The 26,466-nt window shown below is 55.5% G+C and overlaps 9 protein-coding genes across 9 annotated transcripts; 4 read left to right on the plus strand and 5 right to left on the minus strand.

The window, feature by feature from the left end:
- Positions 1–556: 556 nt before the first annotated feature.
- PG985_008194 (uncharacterized protein) lies at positions 557–2,108 on the plus strand (the record flags this gene model as incomplete). The annotated part of the gene is made up of 2 exons (XM_066827962.1): positions 557–1,818; positions 1,874–2,108. 2 exons carry the CDS (start codon positions 557–559, stop codon positions 2,106–2,108), a joined length of 1,497 nt encoding a protein of 498 aa, XP_066682874.1.
- Positions 2,109–2,613: 505 nt separating this feature from the next.
- On the minus strand, positions 2,614–3,850 carry PG985_008195 (uncharacterized protein; the record flags this gene model as incomplete). The annotated part of the gene is made up of 2 exons (XM_066827963.1): positions 2,614–3,720; positions 3,809–3,850. 2 exons carry the CDS (start codon positions 3,848–3,850, stop codon positions 2,614–2,616), a joined length of 1,149 nt encoding a protein of 382 aa, XP_066682875.1.
- A 491-nt stretch (positions 3,851–4,341) lies between these two features.
- PG985_008196 (guanine deaminase) lies at positions 4,342–5,128 on the minus strand (the record flags this gene model as incomplete). Its single annotated transcript, XM_066827964.1, has 2 exons — positions 4,342–4,682; positions 4,825–5,128. 2 exons carry the CDS (start codon positions 5,126–5,128, stop codon positions 4,342–4,344), a joined length of 645 nt encoding a protein of 214 aa, XP_066682876.1.
- Positions 5,129–5,621: 493 nt separating this feature from the next.
- Positions 5,622–6,968, plus strand: PG985_008197 (dioxygenase; the record flags this gene model as incomplete). Its single annotated transcript, XM_066827965.1, has 3 exons — positions 5,622–5,745; positions 5,813–5,901; positions 5,979–6,968. 3 exons carry the CDS (start codon positions 5,622–5,624, stop codon positions 6,966–6,968), a joined length of 1,203 nt encoding a protein of 400 aa, XP_066682877.1.
- A 1,515-nt stretch (positions 6,969–8,483) lies between these two features.
- PG985_008198 (uncharacterized protein) lies at positions 8,484–9,290 on the plus strand (the record flags this gene model as incomplete). The annotated part of the gene is made up of 1 exon (XM_066827966.1): positions 8,484–9,290. The coding sequence occupies one exon, from the start codon at positions 8,484–8,486 to the stop codon at positions 9,288–9,290; it is 807 nt and encodes a 268-aa protein (XP_066682878.1).
- Positions 9,291–9,410: 120 nt separating this feature from the next.
- PG985_008199 (Bypass of stop codon protein 6) lies at positions 9,411–10,961 on the minus strand (the record flags this gene model as incomplete). The annotated part of the gene is made up of 2 exons (XM_066827967.1): positions 9,411–10,604; positions 10,722–10,961. The coding sequence occupies 2 exons, from the start codon at positions 10,959–10,961 to the stop codon at positions 9,411–9,413; spliced, it is 1,434 nt and encodes a 477-aa protein (XP_066682879.1).
- Positions 10,962–12,731: 1,770 nt separating this feature from the next.
- PG985_008200 (uncharacterized protein) lies at positions 12,732–14,890 on the minus strand (the record flags this gene model as incomplete). The annotated part of the gene is made up of 2 exons (XM_066827968.1): positions 12,732–13,054; positions 13,123–14,890. 2 exons carry the CDS (start codon positions 14,888–14,890, stop codon positions 12,732–12,734), a joined length of 2,091 nt encoding a protein of 696 aa, XP_066682880.1.
- Positions 14,891–19,256: 4,366 nt separating this feature from the next.
- Positions 19,257–22,453, plus strand: PG985_008201 (uncharacterized protein; the record flags this gene model as incomplete). The annotated part of the gene is made up of 2 exons (XM_066827969.1): positions 19,257–20,527; positions 20,584–22,453. 2 exons carry the CDS (start codon positions 19,257–19,259, stop codon positions 22,451–22,453), a joined length of 3,141 nt encoding a protein of 1,046 aa, XP_066682881.1.
- Positions 22,454–22,762: 309 nt separating this feature from the next.
- Positions 22,763–23,356, minus strand: PG985_008202 (uncharacterized protein; the record flags this gene model as incomplete). The annotated part of the gene is made up of 4 exons (XM_066827970.1): positions 22,763–22,797; positions 22,859–22,940; positions 23,029–23,181; positions 23,234–23,356. 4 exons carry the CDS (start codon positions 23,354–23,356, stop codon positions 22,763–22,765), a joined length of 393 nt encoding a protein of 130 aa, XP_066682882.1.
- Positions 23,357–26,466: the final 3,110 nt, after the last annotated feature.

The following is a 26,466-nucleotide window of genomic DNA, read 5'->3' on the forward strand; positions in this document are numbered from 1 at the left end:
GACAAACCGGCAAAGCTGGATTTCGATATATGCACTTCTATCGAACGTATCAGCCGCGTAATAAAACTTGAAATTTTATAAAAAATAGAATACTATACGGTAAAACATAAATTATTCTTCGAAAAAAGAAAATCGAAAAAAAAAAAAATAATAATAAAGGGAGAGTGAATCGAACTCGAGAAGTGCATTTCAAGCTTGAAATCCGCTTGAACTTGCTCAAAAGATACATAGGTGTAGCCACGTGACTTGGACAAAAGGTGCTGTCAGAGCTCGCTTTAGCTCCAGGTTACAATGCAGACAGACGGTATGGGAGTTGGGTATCGGAATAAGGCTAAGGCGTATCAATCACAATCGGCCATTGCATTCCAGCTTTTGCCGTTTTGCCAACTTGCCCATAATCCAACAACAGCATCTCCATCCCACCTATCTGCCTTGCATTGCGGTCATCGGATCCTCTTTCTGCGCCAGTCCTTTGTCGACAGCCAACACCGCCCATAGACGTCCCAAGGTACCTGGCTAACCTTCATTATCCCCTCACATCTACTATTCCTCGACCATGAACCGGCACGGCTCACCTGGCCTTGGGCCAAGACACGATGCTTCGAACCGAGTTCAGAAACCCGAGGGGCTTTCGGCAGCCGAAAAGCTTGCCGCTCTCAAGGCCCGCGTCGCTGCCGCCGTCGGCTCCTCCACACAGGCGAAAGGTGGCCTATCGACGCCCCTACACCCAGTCGCCGCTCCTGCAGGCTCCAGCCAGGCAAAAGGTGGCTTGTCGACGCCCTTACACCCAGCATTAGCAGAAATGTCCGCGCCGCCGCAGAAGAACGTTGCTACTGGAGGACTGGCCGTAGGGTTACACCCGGCCCTCGCTGATTTGGGCGCGCCCCCCAAACCCTTCTCCAAGTCGAACCAGTCAAAGAACTCGAGATACACGTCCTCGCGCAACGATGCATCCAAACCGAAGTCCACGGCCCCGGAACACAACCCGTACCTCGCCGATTCCTCCGCTCCTCCGGCCGCTGGTGCCAAGCCTCGTCAGTCGCGGCAGCTGGTCTTCAATCAGAAGGGCAAATATATCGCCCAGGCGAATGCGCTGCGGCGACAGGCAGCTTTGGAAGAGTTGAAGCGCAAGATCACACAAACGACGAAGCGCATTGAAGACGATTCAGAAAAGAGCTTTCTTGTGGAAGCGCCGCCAGAGATCGAGTGGACCGACGAAGGACTGCTTTCGGGATCTTCCTACGATTCCGAATTCAAGATTGACACCCCCGACTCCATTATTACAGCATATATCCAACACCCCGTGGCCATCGAACCGCCCCAGGACAAGACCATCCCGGAACCCAAGCCCATGTACTTAACCCAGAAGGAGCAGGCCAAGATGCGGAGACAACGCCGAATGGCCGATCTTCGGGAACTGCAGGCCAAGCAGAGATTAGGTCTTGTGGAGCCGGAGAAGCCCAAGGTGAAGATGAGCAATTTGATGAGAGTCCTTGGGCAGGAGGCTGTTTTGGATCCCTCTGCCGTGGAAGCCAAGGTTCGCAAAGAGGTTGCCGAGAGACACGACGAACATCTCCAGCGCAACGATGAGCGGAAACTTACCAAGGAGCAACGGCACGAGAAGCTTGCCGCCAACCAAGAAAAGGACGCAGCTCAAGGCCTTCATGTGCTGGTGTTCAAGATTACCACTCTCGTCAATGGCCAGCATCGATTCAAGATTGGCCGGAACGCAGAGCAGATGGCTTTGACGGGCGCCTGCGTGATGCACCCCAAACAAAGCCTGGTGATTGTGGAGGGTGGTGACCACAGCATACGCAAGTACAAGCAGCTCATGCTGAACCGCATCGACTGGACGGAAAACGCCCCATCTCAGGGACAAGACGGCGGAAAAGACCGAGGCGATGCGAGAGTGGCTCAAGGCCGAAGACGAGAAGGGCCTCAAGGACCTGGGCGCCAACAAGTGCGAGCTGGTGTTCGAGGGCGACATCCGCGAGCGCGCCTTCCAGAAGTGGGGCTCGAGGGTGATGGAGTCGGATACGGATGCTCGGGATTATCTTCAGCGATTCAAGTATCAAGAGTTCTGGAATGTGGCGAAGTCGATGTCCTAGAGCAGGCCAACCGATGATATATCCTACCCCGTCCGGCCAATTATACCCCATGTATTATTACAGCCATGCTGCCGCTTCGTTTTTCGATCGTCTGGACGGATACAGATGGATTTAGCTTTAATGGCTTTTTGACGAATACATCCAGCAATAAGATGGATCATATTATACCAACATGTGCACTCTCGAGGATCTTCGTGGCATAACTGCTACATCGTGCCGAACCCCTTTAGTTTGACCCGAAGACCTGGCGTCTTGCGTGAAAGCATGGTCTTGGGGAGCATGATCTACTATTAGAAAGGCCTTGGGCGTTCATTGACACGAAAGTGTCATGGGAATAAAAGAATCATTACATTTCCATCCGACTGGTGCTCGCCGCTATACACCCCCTGGTGAGCGACCCATCTCGCGTTTGGATCATAATAGTTATCGCAAGATTAATTGACAGACCATATCACTTATGAACTGAATCGCTATTGGCGGACTCGTGGTTAAAGGGAGAAGGATTTCACGCAGCAGCGGGCACCTGAGCCGCCGCTGCAGTGCTGCTGCTATTGCTGCTGCTATTGCTGCTGTCCATCGTATCCTCGCTCCCGCCTCCTGCCCCTGTTTCCGTCGCCCCTTCTTCCGCCTTGGCCCGCAGCTTCGCCTGCAGCGCGGCAAAGTGCTTCGACATGGCCCGGGCGTTGAACTCCTCCCCCGTGACGAGGGGGTACTTCTTGCGCGGCCCCTGGATCCGCGCGTCCTTGCAGGGCTGGTTGAAGAAGGCGATGGAGAACCGCTCGCCGTAGTAGTCGCCCGGCTCGCCGCGGGGGGCCTTGACGCGGTGCAGGGTCGACTTGAACCGGTCGTCCGACCACGACATGAGCAGGTCGCCGATGTTGCACACGATACTGCCTGGGACGAAGTGCACCTTGGACCACGCCGCCGCGTCCTCTCCCAGGGCGGCGTGGGGCTCCGTCGTTACTACTTCCCGCCCCGGGCAGATTTCTAGCCCGGACTGTCCTTCTTTTTCGAAGAGGAGGGTTAGGAAGCCCCAGTCGGCGTGCGCGCCTGCCCGGTGGTAGACCTGGTTCGTCTTGTCGCTGTCGTTATTGTCGCCATCGAGCCCCTGGGGCGTTTCGAAATAGTGCAGCAGGCGCATAACGCTCTGGCAGGTGGGCTTGGAGGCGTCGTGGTACCGGACGAAGTAATCGTCGTCCGCGAACCCCAGGCCGCGGGCCAGGCAGATCATGAGGCGCTCCGAGACCCGCTGGAGGCGGTGCATGAACGCCAGGCACCGGTCCCGGAACCCGGGCAGGTGCTCGTCGCCCAGCCAGAGCCCGGCCATGTTCTCGCCGAACTGCAGCTGGTACGACTCCTTGCGGTCGGGCGCGCCGGTCGAGGGCCGGACCTGCGACTCCCGCTCCCAGCCCACGTTGCCCGGGTTCCAGGGGACCGTGGCCTTGACGGCGTCGGGCAGCCGGAAGAAGCGCTCCGACAGCGCGAACATGGCGGCGACGTCAGCGGGGGCGATGTCGTGGTCCACGACGGCGAAGAAGCCGACGTGCTCGGCCGCGTTGCAGAGTTGGGATGTTATCTCGTCGATGCGCGTGTCGAAGTCGGCTAGCGAGATCTTTTGCGCGACGGAGTAAGGGTGTTTATCAGTGATCACGAAGCTGGCGTCGTATGTGCCGTCCTTGAAGTTTGATGGACCGACTTACCTGTGGGATCTCCCGATCGACGTACTTTGTGCCATTGGCCATGGTAATAGCTGATGCTATTATTACGATGCGGTGGTATACAACGATTACTCGGGCCTATATGAGATTCATTTTCTCGTGACCTGACTTTTCTCCTGTATTTACACGAAGCCTCTATCAAGAGTGCGCCTTCATCACTTTTCTCATGAGTCGGCAAGCACGGTGAACCCCTATCTATGCAACATTGATATCCTAACCCATGACGTCCTCTGATAGGATCAACCTATGGAAGCCAAGTGCCGATGCAGCAAACGTAATGCCCCAGGCGGGGTATTACAACCTACCCAATCAGTGTACATGCTGCATATGCAGCCTGGCACTCCCCATTATCTCCTCAATCAGTATCGGGGATGGCCGCTCCCGGTTTTACGGACGGCCCTGAGTGGCCCACGGTTATTTTGAAGTATATACATCTAATCGGACTTTGCATTGGCTCCGAAGTCCTATTATCTATCCACATGTCAACAACTCCCCACGCAGATGACCTATAGTCCCTACTTCGCCACACACCCCGCCGCCCCCAGCGCCCTCCCGCACCCAGTCGGACACGGCGCCGCAGGATCAAACTGCCACCCAAAGTAGGTATCCGTCTCGTTGGCGAGCACGCCGCCGATGAGCCGGCTCGAGTACGGCAAGTCCCAGGACTGGCGGAAGATGTCGGCCGAGGCGACGCGGATCTGGCCCCAGCCGCGGGCGACCAGGGTGTCGATGCTGGTGCCGTAGACGTACTCGCGGAACCCGGCCCAGCGGATGGCCGAGGCGCACATGGGGCAGCTCTCGGCGTTGGTGTAGAGCGTGAGCGAGGGAAGGCCGCGAGGGCGGCGGCCGGCGATAGCTGGTACGGGCCCCGGGGGTCCGTGAGGATGCTGGTGCAGTTGTTGATGGCGGCGATCTCGCCTGCATACCGCCCAAGTGGACATCAATCAGTATGCAAGACACACACGTTAAAGGATTTTAGTTCCAGGGGTGTGACATACCGTGGAGGGTGGGATTGCCCGTCTGCCGGTTCGAGTTGGCTCCCGTGCATACAAGTTGGCCGAGCCCGTTGTCGCCGGTATGGTTGACGATGACGGAGCCGAACGCGGCAAATGGGCATGGCTCGTGGAGAGCCAGGTTGGCTTGTCTCATCCAATATGCTCTCGTAGAATAAGGAATGCCGTTGATCGAGAGTTTCGGATCCTGTATAGGAAACTGATGGTCTCGTCGCTCAAGGGGATGCTCATCATGGCAGAGCACCCCAGCGACTAAAGGAGCCAAAAACAAGCAGAACCTGGCAAGCATCTTGACTATGCAGCTGTATCTAATCTAGAGAGCGAGTCTATTAGGTCTATATCAATCACGAAACCGTCTCTCTGCTTGCCCTTCTGTAGATCGGCCTTTATTGAAATGGAGTGGCTGGGATACATATTGCCTGGTTTTTGAACCGAGGCCACTGATACCGATGTCCGATGGCGGCCACTGCATGAATCGAGAACTGAGTAAACAGAAGATAGCAATCTTGTTCACCAGGGTGTCAAAGCCGTTGACGTCTCTGCTGCAGGGTGATAGTTTCGCTATCAACCCCACACTTCGGCTGATACCCCGACCGGCGGAGATGGCCGACATTCAGCGGCGACTTGTTGCAACCGACAGAGATAACATCAACTTGATATGTCCAAAACCATGTAGCAGACAAGCAATGGTCTCTGGTTCATAGTATATATAAGAAATAGTTGGTACACAGTAGTCTGCTCATTGCCAATTGACTGGCATTGTCCCCGTCCATACATGAATCATGTCTCCCCATGCTATCACACGGCCAGACCCTGGCTTCACCCTCACCCTGTTGGATAAGTCGGCCGAGGATAAACATGACTTTGGTGCGGTAGTGGAGGGGCTAGATCTGAACAACATTACGGGTGAGCACAACGAGTCGCTTAGCTGTTGAGTCAGTCTCTGGTCTAATACATGCGATGACCCCTGAAGATGCCGATGTAAAGGCACTGGCCGATGCCATATGGACCCACAAGGTGGTGGTTGTCAAGGGCCAGAAGGATCTTGCCCCTATCAAGCAGGTGAGTCGAACACCCTTCACGTAATCACTTTAGGCAAGTACCCTACCCGGATGACCGTAGCTGAGCCTAGCCCACAGTGGGAGTTAGTAACCCGCTTCGACCCCGAGGCGCCGCAGGTGCACTCGCACGGCGATATCAAGTCCTTCAACAAGAAAGGCGGTGTCCTCTCAGTCGCACGGGAAGTCATCGGCATCCCCGGCGCCGAGAACGTCCGGCTGATCGGTAAAGGCTACCAGGGGGCGGACCACTACGGCATCCAGGACAAGACCCTGCACAAGGCGCTGTCGCACGACTTCCACGCCAAGCCGCTGCCCGATGCCGAGTTCGCGGCCGGCTTCACGCGCTTCCAGCGCTGGCACATGGATGCGCCCCTCTACGGGCGCGACCCGGCCTGGTTCACGACGCTGCGGTGCTGCCGGCGGCCCCGCAGTGTCGACGGCAAACCAGTGACCATCCGCTGGGACGACGGGTCCGGGCTCGAGATGGAGTCGGAGCCGGGCCTCACGGCCTTCTTCAGCAACGTGCAGACGTACGGGCTGATGACGCCCGAGGAGCAGCGGATGGCGGACCACTCCTGGGTCGAGTACGCGCCGCACCCCTACATGTGGATCGGCGACTGCCGCGGCCGGCCCAACGGCCTGGGGCTCGAGACCGAGGGTCGCGAGAAGGCGGTCGAGGAGCTGGGCGGCTTCGACCCGGCCGCCGTCAAGCGGTACCCCATGGTCTGGACGAACCCCGTCACGGGCGAGAAGGCGTTCCAGGTCCACGGCATCTGCGCCCGGAGGCTCTTCGTCCGGTCCTCGCCGGACGAGCAACGGCCCCGCGTCATCGACGACGTGGCCGAGATCCGGGCGTTTCTCAAACCGATCCAGGAGAGGGTGCTGAGGCCCGAGTACATCCTGCTGCCGAGCCTCGAGGAGGGCGACATCGTCATGTGGGCCAATTACCAGATGTTCCACACGGCCGTCGACTATCCGATTTCGCTGGGGCCGCGGACGATGCATCAGGCCAACATAGGGGCGAGCATTGGTCCACAGGGTCCTGTGCCCATTCCAGCGGCGACTTGACCGAAGGGATGTGTGCGCAGAGAACGGGTTGGTTCATGTTGCATTTGCAATCGAGTGGTGGCACTGTTTCTTTTTGAGCAAGAAACTAAACCTGTATTTGTCGTACGCTGATATAATAGATATCATGGCAGTATGGGGGGTGCGAGTCGTTTTCGCCAGGTGGACCAAAGATGTGTTCTTGTTGGATGCGTAAGCGGCCATAATTCTGAGAATTGTTCTCTTTGGCTGGGTGAATTTATTGCTTTTTTCCAGCGCGCAATCGTTTCAGCTCAGCATCTGTGTCCTTGAGAAGAACCCAGGAGGGATGGCTACTTAATATCCATGTTCGAGTACGCCACGGGGATTAATCAGCAGGTCAGCAGATTACCAGGATTCGAGTGTGCGGGCTTGGCCAGAATTGTACTCCAATCCTCTAAAAACCAATATACATGCCCACGTTTCAATCCATTTGGGGTTGGCTATGAATGCCAGTACACAATATGTATTGATAGGTGCATTGCGGTCATGAGATTTCCACATGCATAGAAGCTTTCCGTGCCATATCATGCTGTTTGGTGTGCTGTATCCATACAGCAACAGCAACAGCAACCACCTGATTCGACATGAAACTAATCAGATGCTCTGACGTGGAGTGTAATCCCGACTTCTTGACACTGTACAAACCTACCAGCCGCGACCGGCCTCGCTACGCCATCCTATCACACACTTGGTCCGAGGCGGGCGAGATCACTCTCCAGGACCTGGAGCACCTTGCGACGGCGAGACAGCAGAAATCTTGGGCATGGGGCAAAATCCGCAATTCCTGCCGCCTCGCCACGGCAACGGGAATCGAATACCTGTGGGTCGATACGTGCTGCATAGACAAGTCAAGCAGCGCCGAGCTGTCGGAGTCGATCAATTCCATGTTCCAGTGGTACGCCAATGCAGCTGTATGCTTCGCCTATCTTGAGGATTACACCCCAGACCCCACCTATACCGACTATGACCAGTTCAGCAGCGACCTGGCCAGCTGCCGGTGGTTCGAGCGGGGTTGGACGCTCCAGGAGCTCATCGCCCCTCGGGAGGTCTTGTTCTTCGATCGCCACTGGGTACAATTCGGGACCAGAAGTGAGCTCCATGAAGACCTGGCGTCCATCACAAGGATCAGAGTCGACGTCTTGAGCAGAAGGGAAGCGAACACCGGAGTTAAGAGGCTGCTGGCTACGATACCCATCTGCCAGCGCATGTGCTGGGCGGCCACGCGCGAGACGACACTGGTAGAGGACATGGCGTACTGTTTGCTGGGTATCTTCGACATCAACATGCCCCTTCTCTACGGGGGAGGGCGGCAAAGCTTACAAGCGCCTACAGGAAGACATCATGAGGCAGAGCAACGACCTGAGCCTCTTCGCGTGGCAGACCCGAGCTATGCCCGGCTTTGCCGAATACCAACACGGCCCGGACTGCTACAACAACACCTTCGGACTCCATAGCATCCTGGCCTGTTCGCCGCGCCTCTTCTGGAACGCCGAGGACATGCAACCCAAACACGCCTCAGTCGCCAGCCCGGAGCTGCTAGCGACCAGCAAAGGCATCAAGATCCTGAGCTACATCCTCCCCCAGGCCAGCGAGCCGTGCCTCTTCTTCCTGCCCCTGAACTGCCGCGACGAAGGCTGTTACGAGGAATGGGGCGTGCTAATCCGCCACCTGGGCGGAGGCGTCTTTGCGCGAGCCCGCTCCTGGACGCTGTTGACGGATCCCCGGAGCCGCAAGGAGAAGCGCGACACCTTCCACCTGATCGAGCCCATCTATCTCGCCAACCTGCTACCCCCGGAGGCCATGTCGGCCCTCTCGTCCCTGCACCGCCACGCCTTCCGCATGACGAGACTGCGGGTGCTGGAAAAGACGCTCAAGAAAGCGCACTGGCCGCCGCGGTACTACGACACCATGCGCCACCTGTGGATCACCCACGGCCTGGTGTCGCCCACGTGCTGCGTGAGCTTCTACGACGGGCCCTTCCGCTCCCGGCTGGTCATGGAGCCGCGGCGGGAGTACCTCAAACTCCGCGTCTACTTCGGCTGCATCGACGGCAGGGACCCGTGGGTGTGCCTCGCGGGTCCGCAGACGGCCTACGGGCTTCTCAGCTACGATAACAAGCTCGACGACGACCTCCTGGCCCGGGTCGGTTGGCGTGCCGCTTCGTGCCAGTACCAGACGGCAAGGATTGTCTCGGAGGGCAGGGACTTCGACATTCGGGCTGCAATTGAGGAGGTCATTTTGGACGGGGAGCCGATCTGGCAAATCAGTTTCGACGTGACATACATTCCTATCCTCCATGGCTGAAATGAGCCAAGGATAACGGCCATGTTACTACACAATTGAAGAATGGGCATACAAGTTGCAACTACAATCAGAAGACATACCCCTATATTGGGCCCTGATGGTTTCTACACCCCGATCTGTCTAGGCCTTGCCAGCCTTTCTCCCTACCCACCTGTACGCCATCACGACCTGATGCCCAATCCTCTCCTCCGTCTCCTGCGCATGCTCCAGCCCGCCCCGCCGCAGCCCCCCAGGCAGCGCGAGCCAGACCAGCAACAAGAACGCCAGCACCGCCAAGATGATAGGCTGCAACACCCAGACCCCCCGACCCGACGCCACCACCCCCACGACGAACGGCACGACGGCCGCCCCGCCCCCGCCAAACGCCGCCGCGAACCCGATGGCCGAGACGTGGTAGTCGACCGGCAGCAGCTTGGTCGCCGCGACGATGGCGCCCGGGAACAGGGGCCCCAGGAAGAAACCCTCGAAGCTGACAAAGACGGCCGAGGCCGCGAAGCTGGGGATCAGCCAGTACAGCGCCTGCAGGGCGATCGCCAGCACCAGGTACGCCGCGATGGCCCGCTTCTCGCCGATCTTGCCCGTGAGGAAACCCATGGTGACGCGCCCCACGGCCAGCCCGAGCCAGAAGAAGGTCACGGTCAGCCCGGCGTCGAAGGGCGCGGCGTGCCGCACGTCTAGCATGAAGGTTACGATCCAGCCCCCCAGGGCGTTTTCGGCCCCGACGTAGGCCAGCAGGAAGACGGACAGGAGCCAGGTGATGGGCTCGCGCATAACGGTGCGCGTCGTGGTGCGCTTCCCATCCGAGGCCGTTGCCGAACCGCCACCGCGCGTAGCTCTGGCTCGGTAGCGGTCCGCCGTGGCGCCCCAGAACACGGTCGACGCCAGGACCAGCTCGAGCGCCGCCAGGCCGATCATCAGATAAAAGTAGGCGTACCAGGGCAGCCCGGCTTTGGCGACCATGGCGGTCGAGACGAGGGGGCCAACGGTGGCGCCGAGGCCGTACGAGCCGTGCAGGAAACCCAACAGCTCGTTGGCCGACGCCATGTTGCCGATCCACGCATTCCACGCCGAGTCCTCGAGGCCGCTGCCGAAGCCGGGCAGCATCATCAGCAGCGGCAGGGCCGGGAACGGCAGGTGCAGACACAACAGGACGTAGCCGAGGATGCGCGCCGAGGGGGCGATCACGGCCACGCCCCGTTGGCCCAGGTGGTGATGCACTAGGTTGTTGGACAGGGCGGCGACCAGGTAGCCAACGAAGGAGGTGAGGAATAGGAGCGAGACGAGCGTGTAGGATATGTTGTAGTATTCCTCTATCTGTTGTCATGTTTTACCAAAAAGGGGTGAGTGTAAGTAAGTAAGTCACCGTCAGAATCAACGTGGTGAATGATGACAGATACTCCGATCGAAACCTTTCTGGCTAGGGCAACTTACGTAGGGTATCAACGGCCCTATACAGGCATCGCTCATGCCCATGATGACAAAGGAGTAGTTCGTGACCGAAAGCCGGTATATATTGATTCTTGGCTCGTTCCACTTCTCGGCGGCGTGACTTGGCACAGCCTGCGAATTGGCGTCATCCCGGACGGGATCGGCTGTGCCCTCGGCCTTCTCAGGGTCTTGGCCCGTCGATACCGGTCGGCCATCCGGTGGTAGCTGGGATGATGAAGACATCGGGCTAGAATTGGGATCTATGACGAAACAGTAAAAGGTCTCGCAGCTACAAACCACACCCCCATAAACAGACGAGAAAAGATCACAAGAAATGGTCACTTCGGTCTCTTTTCATACCCCACGAACCAACGACGAGCGAGTATAGTAGATTGATTGTTTCTGACACATTTTTGATTTGCGAACCCCCAACGGTACTGGGGTCGGCGTTGGTATCGGGGTGTTGGGCCGCTCCAACCTGCCGAAACCAGCCAGAATCCGAGAGTTTGCTTCACGCCATTCCAATTCTCCGCACTTGTCGGGTCCGATGAAGGAGCGAAGAGTTGCTTACATGTTGCATGTGCAGCTGCCATACATATCTAGCACCGACCACTGCCCGGGGGTTCGCATGCCAAGAAGGTGGTAGTTGGCTGATCGATTGACGGAGGAGAGCAGATCGTTTGCTTAATGGGCAGGCAAGCACTTGCACAAAGAGGGAGAGACTCAGATGCTTTTCTGTATGCATTATAATGTCCAGCAAAGCACATTTCTGGCACATACGACCATATCCTGCTGAATACTAGGGATCCCGTCCGCTCTCCCATATATAAGCAGCAGAGAGCCGAATTAGTACTAGGGTCGGTGACGACCTGGGAATCCTCGGTGTTGTATGTTTTTTGCCCTTCTTTTTGGTCAGATTTCCTCTCCAATGCCCCTTGTCTGCCAGTCGGTCGGAACTGCCTTTTTGTCTCTCAATGTTTAGGAGTGCATAAGACACTACTTTGAATGCTGTGTCGAAAGCAAGTTCGGACCCTCCGTGTAATCATGGATATGCTGTTCTCCCAGCCCTGCAGCAACTAACTGCACGTCCCTGCAGTTGGTACGCTACCTATTCCTCAGGTGACAAACCATTTGCATAATCTATGTCGACCATATTCACGCCCATCCTAATTTGAGGCATCCTGGCATAGGTAGTAGTAGGGTTAAGAACACTATTCTTCCTGACTGAGTACACACACACACACACACACACACCTTATCATCCAACGAACGTTCGCGCCAGTAGTAGCAATGGTAGTGGTAGTTGGTATTTGTCCCCTCCCCTCCCTCAAAAGTTGTTCTCCTCTCACATAAGTGATATAATAGTAGTAAAAGAATGGAAATATGTTGTTGTAGTTGACATGATATTCGTTAAAAGTTGGTCAGTTCCCCCTCACCGAAACGCCTTACAATGATGACCTAGATCGTCAAAAGCCCAAGTGGCTCCCACCCCCTCTCTGTCTCCCAGAGTAGGCGCCTGTGGTGCCAGAAGCTGAGAGAAGAATGAAAACAAGCGCCGTCATCCAGTGACAAGGTACCGTGGAATGTTCCCCGGTCAATATGTACCCCCTTTGATTATTCAATCAGGGGTCCCCCCTCCAAAAGAGAAACAACAAATTCGTCAATTGTGCCCTTTATACATCGCAAAATCCAACATGTATATGTCCTCGTATGAAGCGAACGTAAATTGTGTAGTAGCGAATGGCCATTCTCCGTTCTTGCGTTATTGCTCGAGTCACATGCCTCAGTCAAGTGCAAGTTGCCCAACGCCATGGCACGCATCCTGGGTCGGGGAGAGCTTTCTTCAAGCAGTTTCTCTGACCCGTAGCGGATGGAGTGCAGCAGCAGCAGGCCGTCACATCGGCGCGGCTGATGCTCGTCTCATGCGGCTGCATGTATCTGAAGTTGCTCCGACGTGAGCATATCACAGCTCAGTCTCACAACTCCACCATCATTACCTACCCCTTGGCCAGATCATCTGGCGTAAGGGCGGTTCATGAGGGCGATCTCGCGGGCGATATCGGCCCACTCTAGCTCTCGCTTGACTCCAAAGTCTTCGTTCCCCTTCTCTGCGACTCGCCTCGAGTGCATCAGTTCTTCCCACTTGAGCAGCTCATAGGCAAACCGGAGGTGGGGTTGAATGATGACGTTCAGTCTTCGCGCGCGGACGAAGCAGTACGCTCGTGGGAGCGACATATCCAGTTCCCGCATGACTTCCGCAATACAAATGGTCGCGCTTCGACTGACACCGACTCGGCAGTGAACAAGGGTGGCTGTGCCATTTCGTCGCCCACGCTCTGTCATGTGATGTGGTTAGCCTTGAGAGCAAAAAGGGGGCAGGGGAAAAAACAGGATGGAGACTTACCAATGAATTCTAAGCACCTCTCGAATTCGTCTGTCAGGGGGTCAATGCCGTTATCCTGGACTCCCTGGACAACCATGACGTTCTTGGGTCCCCATTCTTCCAGCTCGCCATCCCTCCACATGGCCGTCTCCCCCACGCTGAGGATCTGGCCGATACCGACGGCCCTCAGCAGGTCTGGGTTGTTGGCATGCCCGAGGTTGCCCAGATACATATAATCGAGCACCCGGCTCGGGAATGATCCGTCCAGGCTTGCCATCCACTTGGGCTCGTCATGGACCAGGGCGGTGATTTCCAAGAGGCTCTTGTCTACGCATAGCGGGGACTCGCGCAAGAGCCGGGGCGCAATCGAAGTAAGCAGAGCAACATCCGTAGGATAAGCAAAGAAATTGCGCTTCATCGTAGTATGCAGGTTCAGCCACGCATCAGGAACGGCACGGCCGGTGCTGTAACTGAAGTAGGCAATACCCAGCAAGGAAGACTCGGTGTATCCGTCGGCGCAGTGCAAGAGGACCTTCCTTGGCAGGATCGTCCGGGTTTCTGAGCTTCCATCCATGTCCACGTCTCCGTCGAAGTCAGATTTGGGAGGCAGGGTTCCGTGCGAAAGATGCCATATCCACTTGCATGTCTCTAGGATACCGTCTGCTTCGGCGTGGGACCATGTAGGCGGCAGGATGCTCCCAGACGAGGGGAAGTCCAGATAGGGGTGTTTGACGTCCTCATCAGGCCCTTCGGCTATGGCCTTCAAGGCGCCCGGGTTCAAGCGTCCCAAGTCACTACATTCTATCAAGACATCAAATTGCTGCTCCTCGTCGCTGGCAGGCTCTGGCGTAGGGCCCAGCCACACGTTGTGGGATATCTCGGATGCCTTGGTCATCGCATACATCTCGGCCCGTTCCTGGTGGAAGAAGTCTACGACGTCGCCCGTCAGATGCCCTTCTGCGTCTATCGAAACGATTTCGCTGTGCTTCAGCTCAAAAGTTTTGAAGGAAGCCGTGCAGATGAAGGTGTTGTACTTGGGGAGCTCGAGGTCTTGATCCAAGTGCTTCTTCCGCCATTTCGCCTGTGCCGAGGCCAATTCCCAGGCCACCTTTCTCACCACTGCCGGATCTTCGCCGTAAACAACTATGTCGGCCGTCATTGCCGCCTTTGCGGGCTGAATCTGGAAGTTCCTGACCGAGAAGCCATCTTTGGGATCCACGTCCAGAAACTCGCCATCTGCGCCCGGCTGTAGTAGTTCTGATGGAGCAATGGCCCCCTTGAGACGCGAGACGCTGAGGTCGCCGTCGGCCTTGACAATTGTAAGTCCCCTCAAGCAGCAAGGCGTTCTTCTGAGCGCCCTCTTGCGCGCGATAAAGAAGGCCTGCTGGATGTGGTTGTTTGGATGCAGCCCGTGCAGCCACGGAAACACCAGAGATGGGTCCGGGAGTGGTTGTCGGGAGATATAATCCAAAGCAGCGGCGATGTCGGCGGCATTGACTTTGTATATGGACAGAGGGCCCGATTCGATGTGGGTATACTTGTCGGGTGGGTAGAGCAGGGAGAGCTGGCGACACTCGTCCTCGCGGGCGGGCGAAGGCGGAGGAGTGTTGGGCTCCTGCACTGGAGCCGGGCCGGTGGGACAGACGGGAAGGTGCTTGTTGGGTACCGGGGTGGCGGCGGTCTGTTGCTGCGTGTTAATTGTGTCGATGGTTATGGGCGACTGCAATGTTACGATGCCCGATGATGACCGGTGGGGCGCTATGGGTCTGGGGAGAGCAATTGTCGCCATACTCTCTAGCATATATGGAGTTTGGGGATGTGGCGCCGGAAAGAAGCAACTCTCTCTTTCTTGCGGGTTTTTGCACTCTCACAATTCCAAAAAAAAAAAAAAAAATCCCTCGAAATCTCTCTTGCAGAAACCGGTAAAAAGTGCAAATGGTATAGGGAAAGACGTTAACATGCGATTCTGGGAACGGGACTGCCCAACTTAATTAACCGCTTGCCTCTTCCTTCACGAGACCGGCCGGGCTGGGCCAATTGGGGGCTGGCCTAGATAGCGGGGTCGTTCCAAGACAGGAGCCGATTACAGTCATGCGAACCAAAGCTCTTAGCAACATTCGATAATCGTCCAAGGCAGGTAGGTAGCAAGCAATTGCGACAGACTAGATACGTTGGCAATCAGAGAAAGAAATACGACCTCGGTTCCTTTCAATTATTGTATGGAGTCTGATCTGATCTGTTCAGAATGTGAACGGAGAAGAGGGGGAAGAGCGGGAGTTAGGTAGGAGAAGAATATACACCAGCCGTCAGGCGAAAGAAGAAGGGTTAGGTAAAAGAGGAAACATGCAGGGAAGATGGAGGTGGAGGGTATATCAGTTGGGAGCCGATGTACCTAAGACTTGAAGAAAGAGCGCCTGTGTTTCACTCACGGAAGGGCAGCCTTATCTTCAGTTCAGCATCCCTGCAGCGAGACACGGCAAATGAACCTTGGCTAAAGCACGACACGGTCAAGGTTACAGACGAACAATACAGCACAAGCACGGGTGAATTGGAGTTTGGAGAGACCCTTTTGTCTTTCTAGACGTCCTGTCGTTCACTATATAATCTACATCATAATCTCCATACGATAGGTCTGAGCAGTACGTTGGGGGGTACGTAATATACTTACACCGGTAGCAGGTAGGCGATCTGAGTGCCAATCGAGCAAGAAGATGGTGTGCTCAGTCTGCTTGCTGCTGGTGCTGGTGTTGCTGCTTGGCTTTCAATATCGATCGATCAATGCAATTGGGTTCAGTTAATACTCATGTTGCATTCGAATACCCCATGAAGCGTGACCTAACCCACCCGCCCAAGTAAAGTCTACCTAACCTCCATACCAGACCAGACCCAACATAAGGCCAGAATCTGTGATCTGCAGTTGTTTCAAGACAATCTATCTGGCTGTTGGTCGCGGCCACTGCCCATGATGCCCGGGGTGCAGTGGATTGAGCAGATAGACGCCAGCCGCTGCCAACCAAGTCACTATTGCTACTGGCTACTGCTAGCATCCGTCTGATATTTCCCATGTAGCAAGGGTCGGATTGCGCTTGCGGGGAGACAATGAATGGCATGGATGCTTTGCCGTCGCCGGCCGACATCCGCGTTAGGGTATGGCCTACCGATCGAGATTTGATAAGCACTTAGCGGAATGGAAACAGCCAACCCATCTACCACTATCTCTGGGCCGTCATGGAAGCTGGCAGGATGGATAGGATAGCTGGATAGATAGGCCCATACCTACATACTAGCCCACCAACCCAGGCGAGTTGGCGCCAAAGCCAGATATGGCCGTGGGCGGACGCCGGAAGCTACAAGGTGGCGCCGAGTCTTTTGGCGAAGGTTAATGCAACATGTCGTCCCAAGTCGTGGGCTGAGAGCGAAGTGAACTAACTGGCTGGGTGACCGGGCTACTTGCAATCTGGACGAATTGCTATTCCCGAGCTGTGACAGGGCGGCATGGCCTGGCATGGCATGGCATATCGCATTGCATCGCGGAGCAAATGGGCGACCGAGTTGGAAATTTGATAGGCTTACAATCCCCAGGCTTGCAGGAAGGGCAGTCAATTTGTGGCAGGGTGGGAGGTGAAGAGGGAAGCTGGGCCAACAGCAGGCGAGCTAGGGGTTAGTTGGAACGAGGGGAAGGACTAGAACACACGCAGATCGCTGCCAATAGGAGGCTACCCCCAGCCCTGAACCAGACACCAGAAGCCGCCTTCATGCTTGCATGCCCACCCTACCACCACGACCAGGCCAGGGTCGGTCATCGCCCATCCGCTACTACTGCACTTTGCCGTCTAAGAGGGGGACGCCCATCTCGATACCTAAGGTATGTATTCAGTAGGTCGTCTTGTCGCTTAGAAATTCAGCTTCGATGGGATGCATATCTTCTGCGTCATGTGCCTTAGTATGGTGTGACGATTTCAGCCAGTATTCGAGTATAGCTGCCATGGACGAGGAAAGAGAGGCATCTTTGCTTGACGTACATAGATAGGTGAGGTTGGAGAAGTAGTGACGTGACGAGCCTTGAAGGGGACGCCCGCACGAAACACTGCAGTGCTGATTGCCGCCGTTCGTTGTCAGTGCTTGTTCCGGGTGCATTAGCGCCAGCCCCAGGTGTGTCCCCACAGGGACCTTTTTGAGTCGCCCATCGATCCATCCCCACATGAGTTGGATGGTATAACATTTACTATTTGCGGCCGCCCCTCGAAGCTCTGCCCAAGTTCTACCAGACAACACTCCCTATCCTGTCGGTAATGCAGGATGCGACGGCGGCATCGCCCAATGCTTAAAGGGAGGTTGCAGCAGTCTGCAATGGGCGGAAGCTTGGGGTGCTGAAAGGATCACGAAAGCGAATCTATGTTGAATCACTTGGGAAGTTTGAACATGTTTCGCATAGGACAAATAAGCATTGGAGCCGAATAGAGTTTGAAACTAGTCAAGTAATTCACTCGAGAAGGAAGGGACAAATTAATATCAGAGCTTTGTTCAAGGCCGAAGAGGCCAATTGAAGGGGTATCGTAGAAGATATTGATATGTTATCCCAGAGCCCAATTCGCGGTTGATCAAACTCCATGGTTTGTCGTGCTCCCGCCATCTCTACCAACGTTCTTCCGTTGAGATAAGGGAACTGCCCGATGAACTATACCAATCCCACCTCACTGGCAAGGCGCTAGAGATGAGCCTCCCCAGTCGCCTGTGGGCCCAGGCCCTGTAAACTTGCCCGCCGATCCGACAGACCTACATATCGGATCAAACACGCCTGTCCGTGCCTTCGAACGAAGCACCAGACAGGAGACTGCGCTATGTTACGGATTTGAGAAGCATCGTCTCATTTTCCACCACGCGCATGTCGAATCAGAATGCACATATCTACATCATAAGTACAATACGACTGCGCTTTTCTTCTACAACCTCGTAATAAACCTATTTCAATCCCGAAAAAATAGGGGGAAAAGGACTTGAGCTTTCTTATATCTTACGCATTTTAAAGAGTACATATCAAGGGCGCCGTGGAATGTGTGGAAAGATGGTTGGGTTAATGGCCTGAAGTTTATCTTGACACGCGCGAGCCACCTACCTCACCACCTCTCTTGCTTTTTTTGGTGCCTGACATATCGCAGGAGCTCGAAGCAACTACAAATATCCCAATGTCTCACAAGTGGCCTTTTGCTAGGGGCATTGGGCGTACAGTAAGAGACGCTGTTGGGGCCAGCCATGGTTCGTTTCTTTTGTGTAGTACTGATACAATTTATTGGTTTTCCTGCAACGGAGCCCGATGTCTTCAAGGGGAAACAGCTCAATATATGTATTGTAGATCCCGTTAGACTTGGCATGCTGATCTGCTCTCTCTCTCTTTCGTATTGTCGTGTTGTCGTGTTCAATATTGAATTGAATACCACCCTCGTTGCAGCCACATGGAATAAATAGAACAGCTGCGGGAGGCAAGCCACTGCGCAAGCCACAAACAACCACGTCATCAAGCGGGTTGTGGGATTTCACAATGTCGGCTCTTTCGTGCATCAGTCTGACCCGACCCTTGTCAACGACAACAAAGCAGCGCAGCAAGCAGCAGCAGCACCATGTGCTTCTGCATTTAGTTGCCCGCGATTTAGGGTGGAGTTTGGGAATCCAAAAAAGAACTCTCTAGCTGATGGCCAAACTCATGCGCACGTTTCCCAGCTGACCTCTTTTTTCCTTTGCCTCCCTCTCTGGTAAGACCGGGAAGCCTAGGTCAGGTTACCCAACTCTCCCCATTTTAGGATTGGCTTCCCTTCCAGACGCTTTCCCCCCAAGAAGAAGAAGATAATGCCATCCGATGTTTGCTGGGGGCACGCGTGGCCTTCTTCTTCCTAGCCGTACTTCGAGTGACTTGATTCCATCCTGCTCTAGGCAGACACTTGTTTTGAAAACCCCCTATAAAGCCAGCAAATGACGTGAAGGGGAAGAAGTGGCTTTTTGTCCGAGCCAACTCGGGCGTTGGTAGTGTTTCGACCGCGGGAACTCGACCCCTACGCACCCACAGTCGCTGCGACGAGATCGCCCTCAGGTGCAAGACAAGACACCCTTTTCTTGTGTGACATTTGCCCGTCCAGCTAAACAACAGTGACAATAACAAAATGCCCCAAGCAGCTGGCCATCAGCACTTGGATGCTGATGCGCAGCACAACTATGGGCCAAAGTGCCGCCTGGCCCCGGTAGCCCGCCCTTTCTCTCAGACCGCCGACGACGACGGCAACGCCATTCCGCCGGTGAACGCCCAGTTCTTCTACACCTCCGCGATCCCCATCGACGATCCTCTCTCCACCTCCACGATAGCAGGCGCGGCAGACGCGAGGTCCGCCAAGGGACTCGTTCTTCGTCCCTTTTCCCGTGGCGACAACAATGCCCTGGAGAAGGCCTGGCTGGGGCTGGCCTCGGACGAATACTGCCGTAACCACGACCAAGCGCGCCGCAACCGCAGCCCGAGCCCTTCGTTGGCCAAGGCGAATACAGAGAGGCTGGAAGAGATCGTACACGACTTGGCTATCAAACATAAGGAGAAACACGCCCGCGAAGGTCCGGGTCATGAGCTCACGCTGCCCGACATCGACCCCATGTCAGATACCGAGACGGAGCTGCCCCTATGCTGCCCAGAGCTCTTGTCGGATGTCGGCATCCAGCTTCGCACCTCGTTCTGTTCTGTGGCAAGGAAGCGTCAACTCGCGTTGGATAGGGATAGGCTGGCCCGTGAGGTCATGGTTTATATGAAGACGTTGCGGACAGATGCCACCGCTTCCGTCACACGCCGGCATGCGTCGATGAGCCACTCCAAATCCGAGTCTCTGGCCAAGGCTGCCTTTCTCGCGAATTCCAAAGAGAATACCTCGTTGGCAGATCTTCCAAATGACATAGGTCGCAGGACTTTTGGCAGGAAATCGGAATCGGCATCTCAGAGTCGCCGTGAATCCCGGGCCCGTTCTCCGTCATCCCTGACCGCACGTGGCTCTCCGATCGAGGCTCATGCAAGCAGTCCGATATCTGTTCGAGCCAGTGTTGCAGATGACGGAATCTCGGGGATGCCCTTCGTCAGAGTCGGGACTCCAGAGACTATTCACTACTCTCCAAACAACTCTCTTCCTCGAGGCCCCTCATCCTTGATCGAAAGCAGGATGATGGCCGAGGAGAAACCGAGCAGGGAACGGCCAATGTCACCTGAACAGTCTGCTGCTGAGATGCCATCGACCATGCCTGAACGTGGTAGGAAACCCAGAGCCAAGGCAGCTGTCGCAGTGCCCGTTGGCGTGTCGAGACTTCATGAAGTGACACTGCCAGCTTTGCAGATGAAACCCATATACTGGTCGCCTATCAATGACATAGCAGCTGTACAGCGGGCGACATGGTTCTACAAGTATGTTTCTTCCCACTTCTCATTTGCCCAGTACTGGCTGGCTAACTATTGGAAAGAGATACTATGATGCCTATTGATACAGCGGTGGCCAATCAGCTGGAAGCAGGATACCGAGAACTGAAGCCGCATACGGAAACGTGGCGTGACGAGCTGCGGTGCGCGGTTGAGGTCGGCCCGGATGGAGAAGAGAAGGTTTCTCACCGCTTGTGGCCAAAGGAGTTGGACGAGGCCGCTGCGAAGTCGAAGGTGCCTCCAGAACCAGTCATTCCAAGTAATCCGTTCTGTGCCGCGCGCTGCTTTCGGGGCGAGGCGGCTGCCGAGGGAAACCTTTTGCCTTCTTCCAACGAGGACAATTACATCCAAGACCAGTCTCACCGGAAGTACGACCAGTACCATGTCATCTACAAGGATAAGGACAGTGCCTTCTTGCTCAAGCCTAGTCTGAAACCTTCCGCTTATTACGGCCGAAGACCAGTGGCTAAGATCGCTAAAGGCATCACTATTGGCATTCCGGTTGTGCGAGGTTTCGATGCTGCCGCCTGGGCCAAGCTTCATGAAAAGAAGAAAAGCCAGGTGGCCCATCCAACCAATCCCAGCTCTGCTGCCGGCGCCTCCCAGGAAAGCACCGGCCCGGGTGTTTGCCCAGGTTGTAAGACAGAGAAGGAACGCGGGCAGGTGACGGACCTTGTGCTCGTTGCCCACGGCATCGGCCAGAAGCTTGCAGAGAAGGTCGAGAGCTACCACTTTACCCACGCCATCAATGCCTTTCGAAGAGCCGTGAATCTGGAACTCGGGGGCGATGTAGTCCGGTCAGTTCTGCGGGAGGGCCAGAATGGCATCATGGTGCTGCCTGTCAACTGGCGCCAGAAACTCTCCTTTGAAGAAGGCGGTCCCATGAAGGAGGACGACAAGGCCGATTATATGCCCGAGGGCTTTGGCCTGAAAGATATCGAGCCCCCTACGATACCGGCAGTCCGATCCATGATATCCGATATCATGTTCGACATCCCTTTTTACATGTCGCATCACAAACCGAAGATGATAGCGGCTCTGGTCGGCGAAGCCAACCGGGTCTATAGGCTATGGTGTCGTAACAATCCCGGCTTCTCCGAAAGAGGCCGTGTACACATAATCGGGCACAGTCTGGGTAGCGCCATGGCTCTAGAGATTCTGTCCTGGCAACCCACCGTTACGCCAACGTTGGATCTAAGCAAAGAAATGTCACTGCAACACTTCGAGTTTGACACGAAGAATCTGTTCCTCGTGGGCAGCCCGTCGGCGTTCTTCCTCCTGCTCGAGCGGGGTGCCCTGATACCGCGGAGGGGACGCCGTAAGCCAGGAGCTGATCCGGCTGACATAGTATCTGGCTCTGTGGTCGGCGAAGCCGGGCAGTTCGGATGCCTTGCCGTTGACAACGTCTACAACATTCTGGCTCGAGAAGATCCCGTTGCTTATTTCCTGAACGGGACGATTGACCCTAAGTACGCGGCCAGCCTGAAGACGGCCTACGTGCCGAGCGCCACGACGACGCTGTTCCAGTCGATGGGCAATGCCGTGTGGAGTCTGGTGCCGGGCACGAGCAGCCAGGCGAGCAACAACCCGGCCATGGCCAAGCCGCCGCCGGCGCTGCGGCTGCCGTCGAACCTGGAGCTCGAGGTGCACGACTTCACGCGCGAGGAGGTGGCGGAGAAGAAGGCGTTCCTGCTCAACGACAACGGGCAGATCGACTACTTCCTGCGCTCGGGCGGCGGGCCCCTCGAGCTGCAGTACCTCAACATGCTGAGCGCGCACTCGAGCTACTGGGCCAACCACGACTTCATCCGCATGTTCTGCATGGAGATTGGGCGGAAGCCGGGCAAGGCGAATACGTTGCCGGCTATGCGGGCGATGAAGGCGAAGAGGCGGGCGTTGCCGGATATGTCTTGAGAGAAAGAGAGACGGAGAGAGACGGAGGAAAGAAAGAAAGAAGAGGAAGAACACGTCAAGTGTAGAGATTGCATGTTTGGAGACTGGCGTTGATTGATTGCCTTTTTACATTTGACTCGGTGGTTAGACGCATAGCGAATACCCAATTGCTTTCTGTCCCTTCCCTGCTTCTCCTGTTCCCGCTTTTGGGCTCGTGTTCATCAACCATATAATGAGTATTTGATACTTTGAAGATATCCCCTCTTCTATGACTTGCATATTCCCAGTCAGGTCCGATGGCCACTGCGTACATATATCATTATACTTGCCTTATTTCTTCAACGCGTTAAAGGCACTGTTCACCACTGCGAGATGAAATGTCAGCCTGGCGGGAATCCGCAAGATAGCAATGAGGACGGGACATACCGTCAGATCCCAGCGTGGCACCTCCGCCAAGGACCATGGCGTTGCCGAACCTCTCGGCCAGCGACTTGGCCCATTCGGCGTGCTAGAGAGTAGGGACGTATGTAGTAGTTAGTGAGGTCGTTCACTTGCAGTGAGTTCTTATTACATCTAACATAGGGGACCAAACGAACCTTGCTGTGCTTCGGGTTGGCGGGGTGGTTGGGATCCTGCGCCTGCTGGGCGATGGCTTGCGGGAAACTGGGGTTGATGTTGGGCGGTGGTGCCGGGTAACCGCCGCCGCCGTACCGGGCATCGACGTAGTTGCTTTTGTAGCCACCGGGTGCCTGTTGGATTATCAGTCGTGACTAGTTCGTTGGAGAAGAAAGGTCAACGAACCGGGAGCTGCGCCGTGATGGAAGCATATTGCTCCGGCCGGAGCGCGCCGGCGTTCCGGAGCACTTCGAGGTCTCTCCGGATGTTCTCGATGGAACGGTCGACTTGTTGGGCCTTTTCTGCCATTGGATCTGTGATGATCGGTTGGTGTATAAGGGTCGATGTTCTTCTCCAGAGCCTTATTGTTACCCTTTTGAGCTATGTCAATAGTGTATTCGGATGTTTGATTCTTCAATTATTTCAAGCAGTGACATGAAAATGCCGTCCATGGAAGTGACTGATATCTACTCCGTAGCGTTTTCCCATTTTCGCGAAGTGACGGACTGGTGACGCAATCGGTCTCCATCTTGTTCAGCCGTAGCTCCTCCCTAGAGAGACACAAGCAACACAACATTCGCTTGAGAGCGTTCCACGATAACACCTTAAGTCCGACATAGACTTACCTTTGTTCGTTTGAAGCCATTTTCGAATGTCGTTGCACTGTTTCTTTCGCGTCCCCCGTGTACTCGCACAATTCAGGGGCGTGCTACATGCCCGTATGTACAGACACTCATTCACATACAGGTCAAGACATCAAGTTTCTGCATTAAATTCAATGTGACACTCACTGTACCTCAGGATATATGGGATTATGCACGCCAGACCCCAAATCAAAATTTCGGGATCTCTCATCGGTGCATGACGTGACGTTTGTACCTTCTTCAACAACCGCCCATCACTACGACCGTTGCAGCAGAGGAAAGCTCGAACCCTGCCGGCGGCCTGGGCAGGATCGCGTTTGACTCTGTCAATACGTGAATGAATTGCTAAGCCATGAAGCTCTCAGTGAAATTACACGCATTGGCGAAGATTTCAAGGACCCCGGGGGTGACGTGAAAATAGCGATCGACTCTCTCTTCATTTGATTCGAACGAGTGCTGCTGCTGCAATGCAGGCACGTACTTTCAGTCCAGCCTGCGTACCCTATGTACCTCCCATATGCGCTGCAGAAGCGAGCGTCAAGCATCGGAATCCTCCCCTGCCACGTGTGGATGCGCACACTGGGTTGGCCCGTTAGCCGTCCACCACCGCCCAAACCAAAAGGCGTTATCGCTACCCTGGCTCTGACTCTGGATTGGAGTGGGATGGATGGGACGCTGAAACACTGGCACCACTGGCTGACAGGTCGCCTATAACTGGTCATTGCAACACACATCTACCGCCCATGAAGGTTTCAATAGCTACCCATCGATGGCGCAGCACAATCCTTCCAGAGCGGTTTGAGCAAGCGAGGAGCATGCTTCTTCCTCCATGCTTCCATTCTTCTTTCCCTCGCTACGTGGGGTTAACCTTCTCCAACACCTCTTCCCTCCATCAGCCTTACCGGCCAGTCCCAGCCGTCGTCTGCCAGATCCATACGAGGCCTACAGGATCTGAGCATCGGGAGCAACCAACTGACACTGGGCGGCGTGGCTAAATATAGATGAGACTGGGGATGATATTGTTCTGTAACACCAGACTTCTCAGCTCTTCGCCTAAGCACCCGAATGACACGGGCGTTATCGGCGACTAGGAATGAGGTAGTCCCCTATCCACCAATCCCGGATAGTAAACGTAATCGGCGACTAGCCAGACCGTGGACACGCGTTTTGGTAATCAATGCTGTATGCATGCGTACATGTACTGCAGCACGACTTATGCTCTCGAAGGGGGTCAACCAGATTGTCTCCGAAAATACCTGATCAGTCACTTGCATTGGATTAGGCCATGATTTTGCGCCTAGTCGACCTGCATGGAACAGGAGGTCAAAAGCCTGCGCCGTCGCAAGATACCCCCCCGGGAGTATCATGCCTGCAACTCCTCTCCAAGCGCAGTTGCGTAGGCGGTAGGGGGTACAGTTAAAGATGCGCTCCTCACCCTAGGCAATCCCCCGCGGAGCGCCTTTCGCAGCGCGAACTGTGAAGGACATTCACTGGTGGGTCAATGAGCCAATGGTTCCAGGCCGCTTGACGCGTGAGGATGCTGCTACTACCTACGAGAAGTCCTACCAAGCCCCTGACAGCTAATCGAGAAATGAGAAATCAGAGAGAAACGGCGAGCTGACAAATCCTCCCTGCAATGCCCTGACACGGGTTCTGACACGGGGAACACGACATAGGCGAGCGCATGGCACTTTCGGCAAGAACACCCTCATCCCCCGCCCCTGTGAGGAATACGTCGACAATCAGACGTGGATGAATGAGTGGCATGGGATACGAGTTGCTGAGTTACCGGAGACTTCTGGCTACTCGCGCTTTCCTCGCACTTCACTAGGTCTCAAAGAAGCACAACCTAAACAATACATGCCCCTATTTCTTTCTTGTCCTCGACCCTGACCCGAAATGACACTGGTCGACGAGGCGGCAATCATGCCGGGGGCCTAGCTAGTCTTGACGGTATTGCCGATGATGACGACGCGAACGAATCCTTCTCAATCTAAAGGGGAGAAAGCTAGCTAGCTCTCCCCCTGAGCTTGACGTAATCGCACATCGAGGAGGAAGAGGGAGGTACTTTCGGAAGCTGGCTTCCGGGGGACCATAGGTGACCTCCCTACTCGTTCGACAACCCTCCTGGTATGGGATATTCCGGCGGCGCAGATAGCATGTACACAAGGGCCCAAGTAGCTGTGACCTAGATCGGTGATCTCACATTGCATAGGAGAGACAGGCACGTCGGGCCCGACGAGATGGCCCCGACGAACGAAATGACAGCAGAACTGTGCCTGGTCGCTGGGTCTCAATATTGTGTACATCTTCGTGTCGTGGGTACTAAGACCCAGGGGGGGCTAGTGTCAAGATTGCACAATGTACTGTCGAAGACTCAGGCGAAGACAGGTTCTGCGCCGCATAAAAAACAGTCTGCCCTGGCCCCCCTTTACCCCCCGCCTGCCTCCCCCTGGGAACAGCAGCAATAAAGCATAGCATTAGGGGGCTCGGTTCCCCAGGAGACCAGAGCCCAGCCCAGGGGCCCACGCAGTTGCAAAGTTAACACCTTCTGAGCAGGCGGCTCGTAAGGCAGATTGGAGAACCAGTCAGTCAGGATGTGTAAGCGCGCGAAGGAAGCGACCGTCAGCTGGCCGGGGTGCCACGCCATCCATCCCACATGGCAATCTAAGCGCGGGCCAGGCAGAAATACTTCCTGGCCGAAGGATTGGGGTACCCATCGGATAGCGACCAGCGCATGATGCAGGTAAGATGGGACGTTATGGACTTGCTGCC

This window comes from Apiospora marii (assembly GCF_038362585.1).
Source record: "Apiospora marii strain CBS 49790 chromosome Unknown utg000005l_segment0_segment0, whole genome shotgun sequence".
Lineage (NCBI taxonomy): Eukaryota > Fungi > Ascomycota > Sordariomycetes > Amphisphaeriales > Apiosporaceae > Apiospora > Apiospora marii.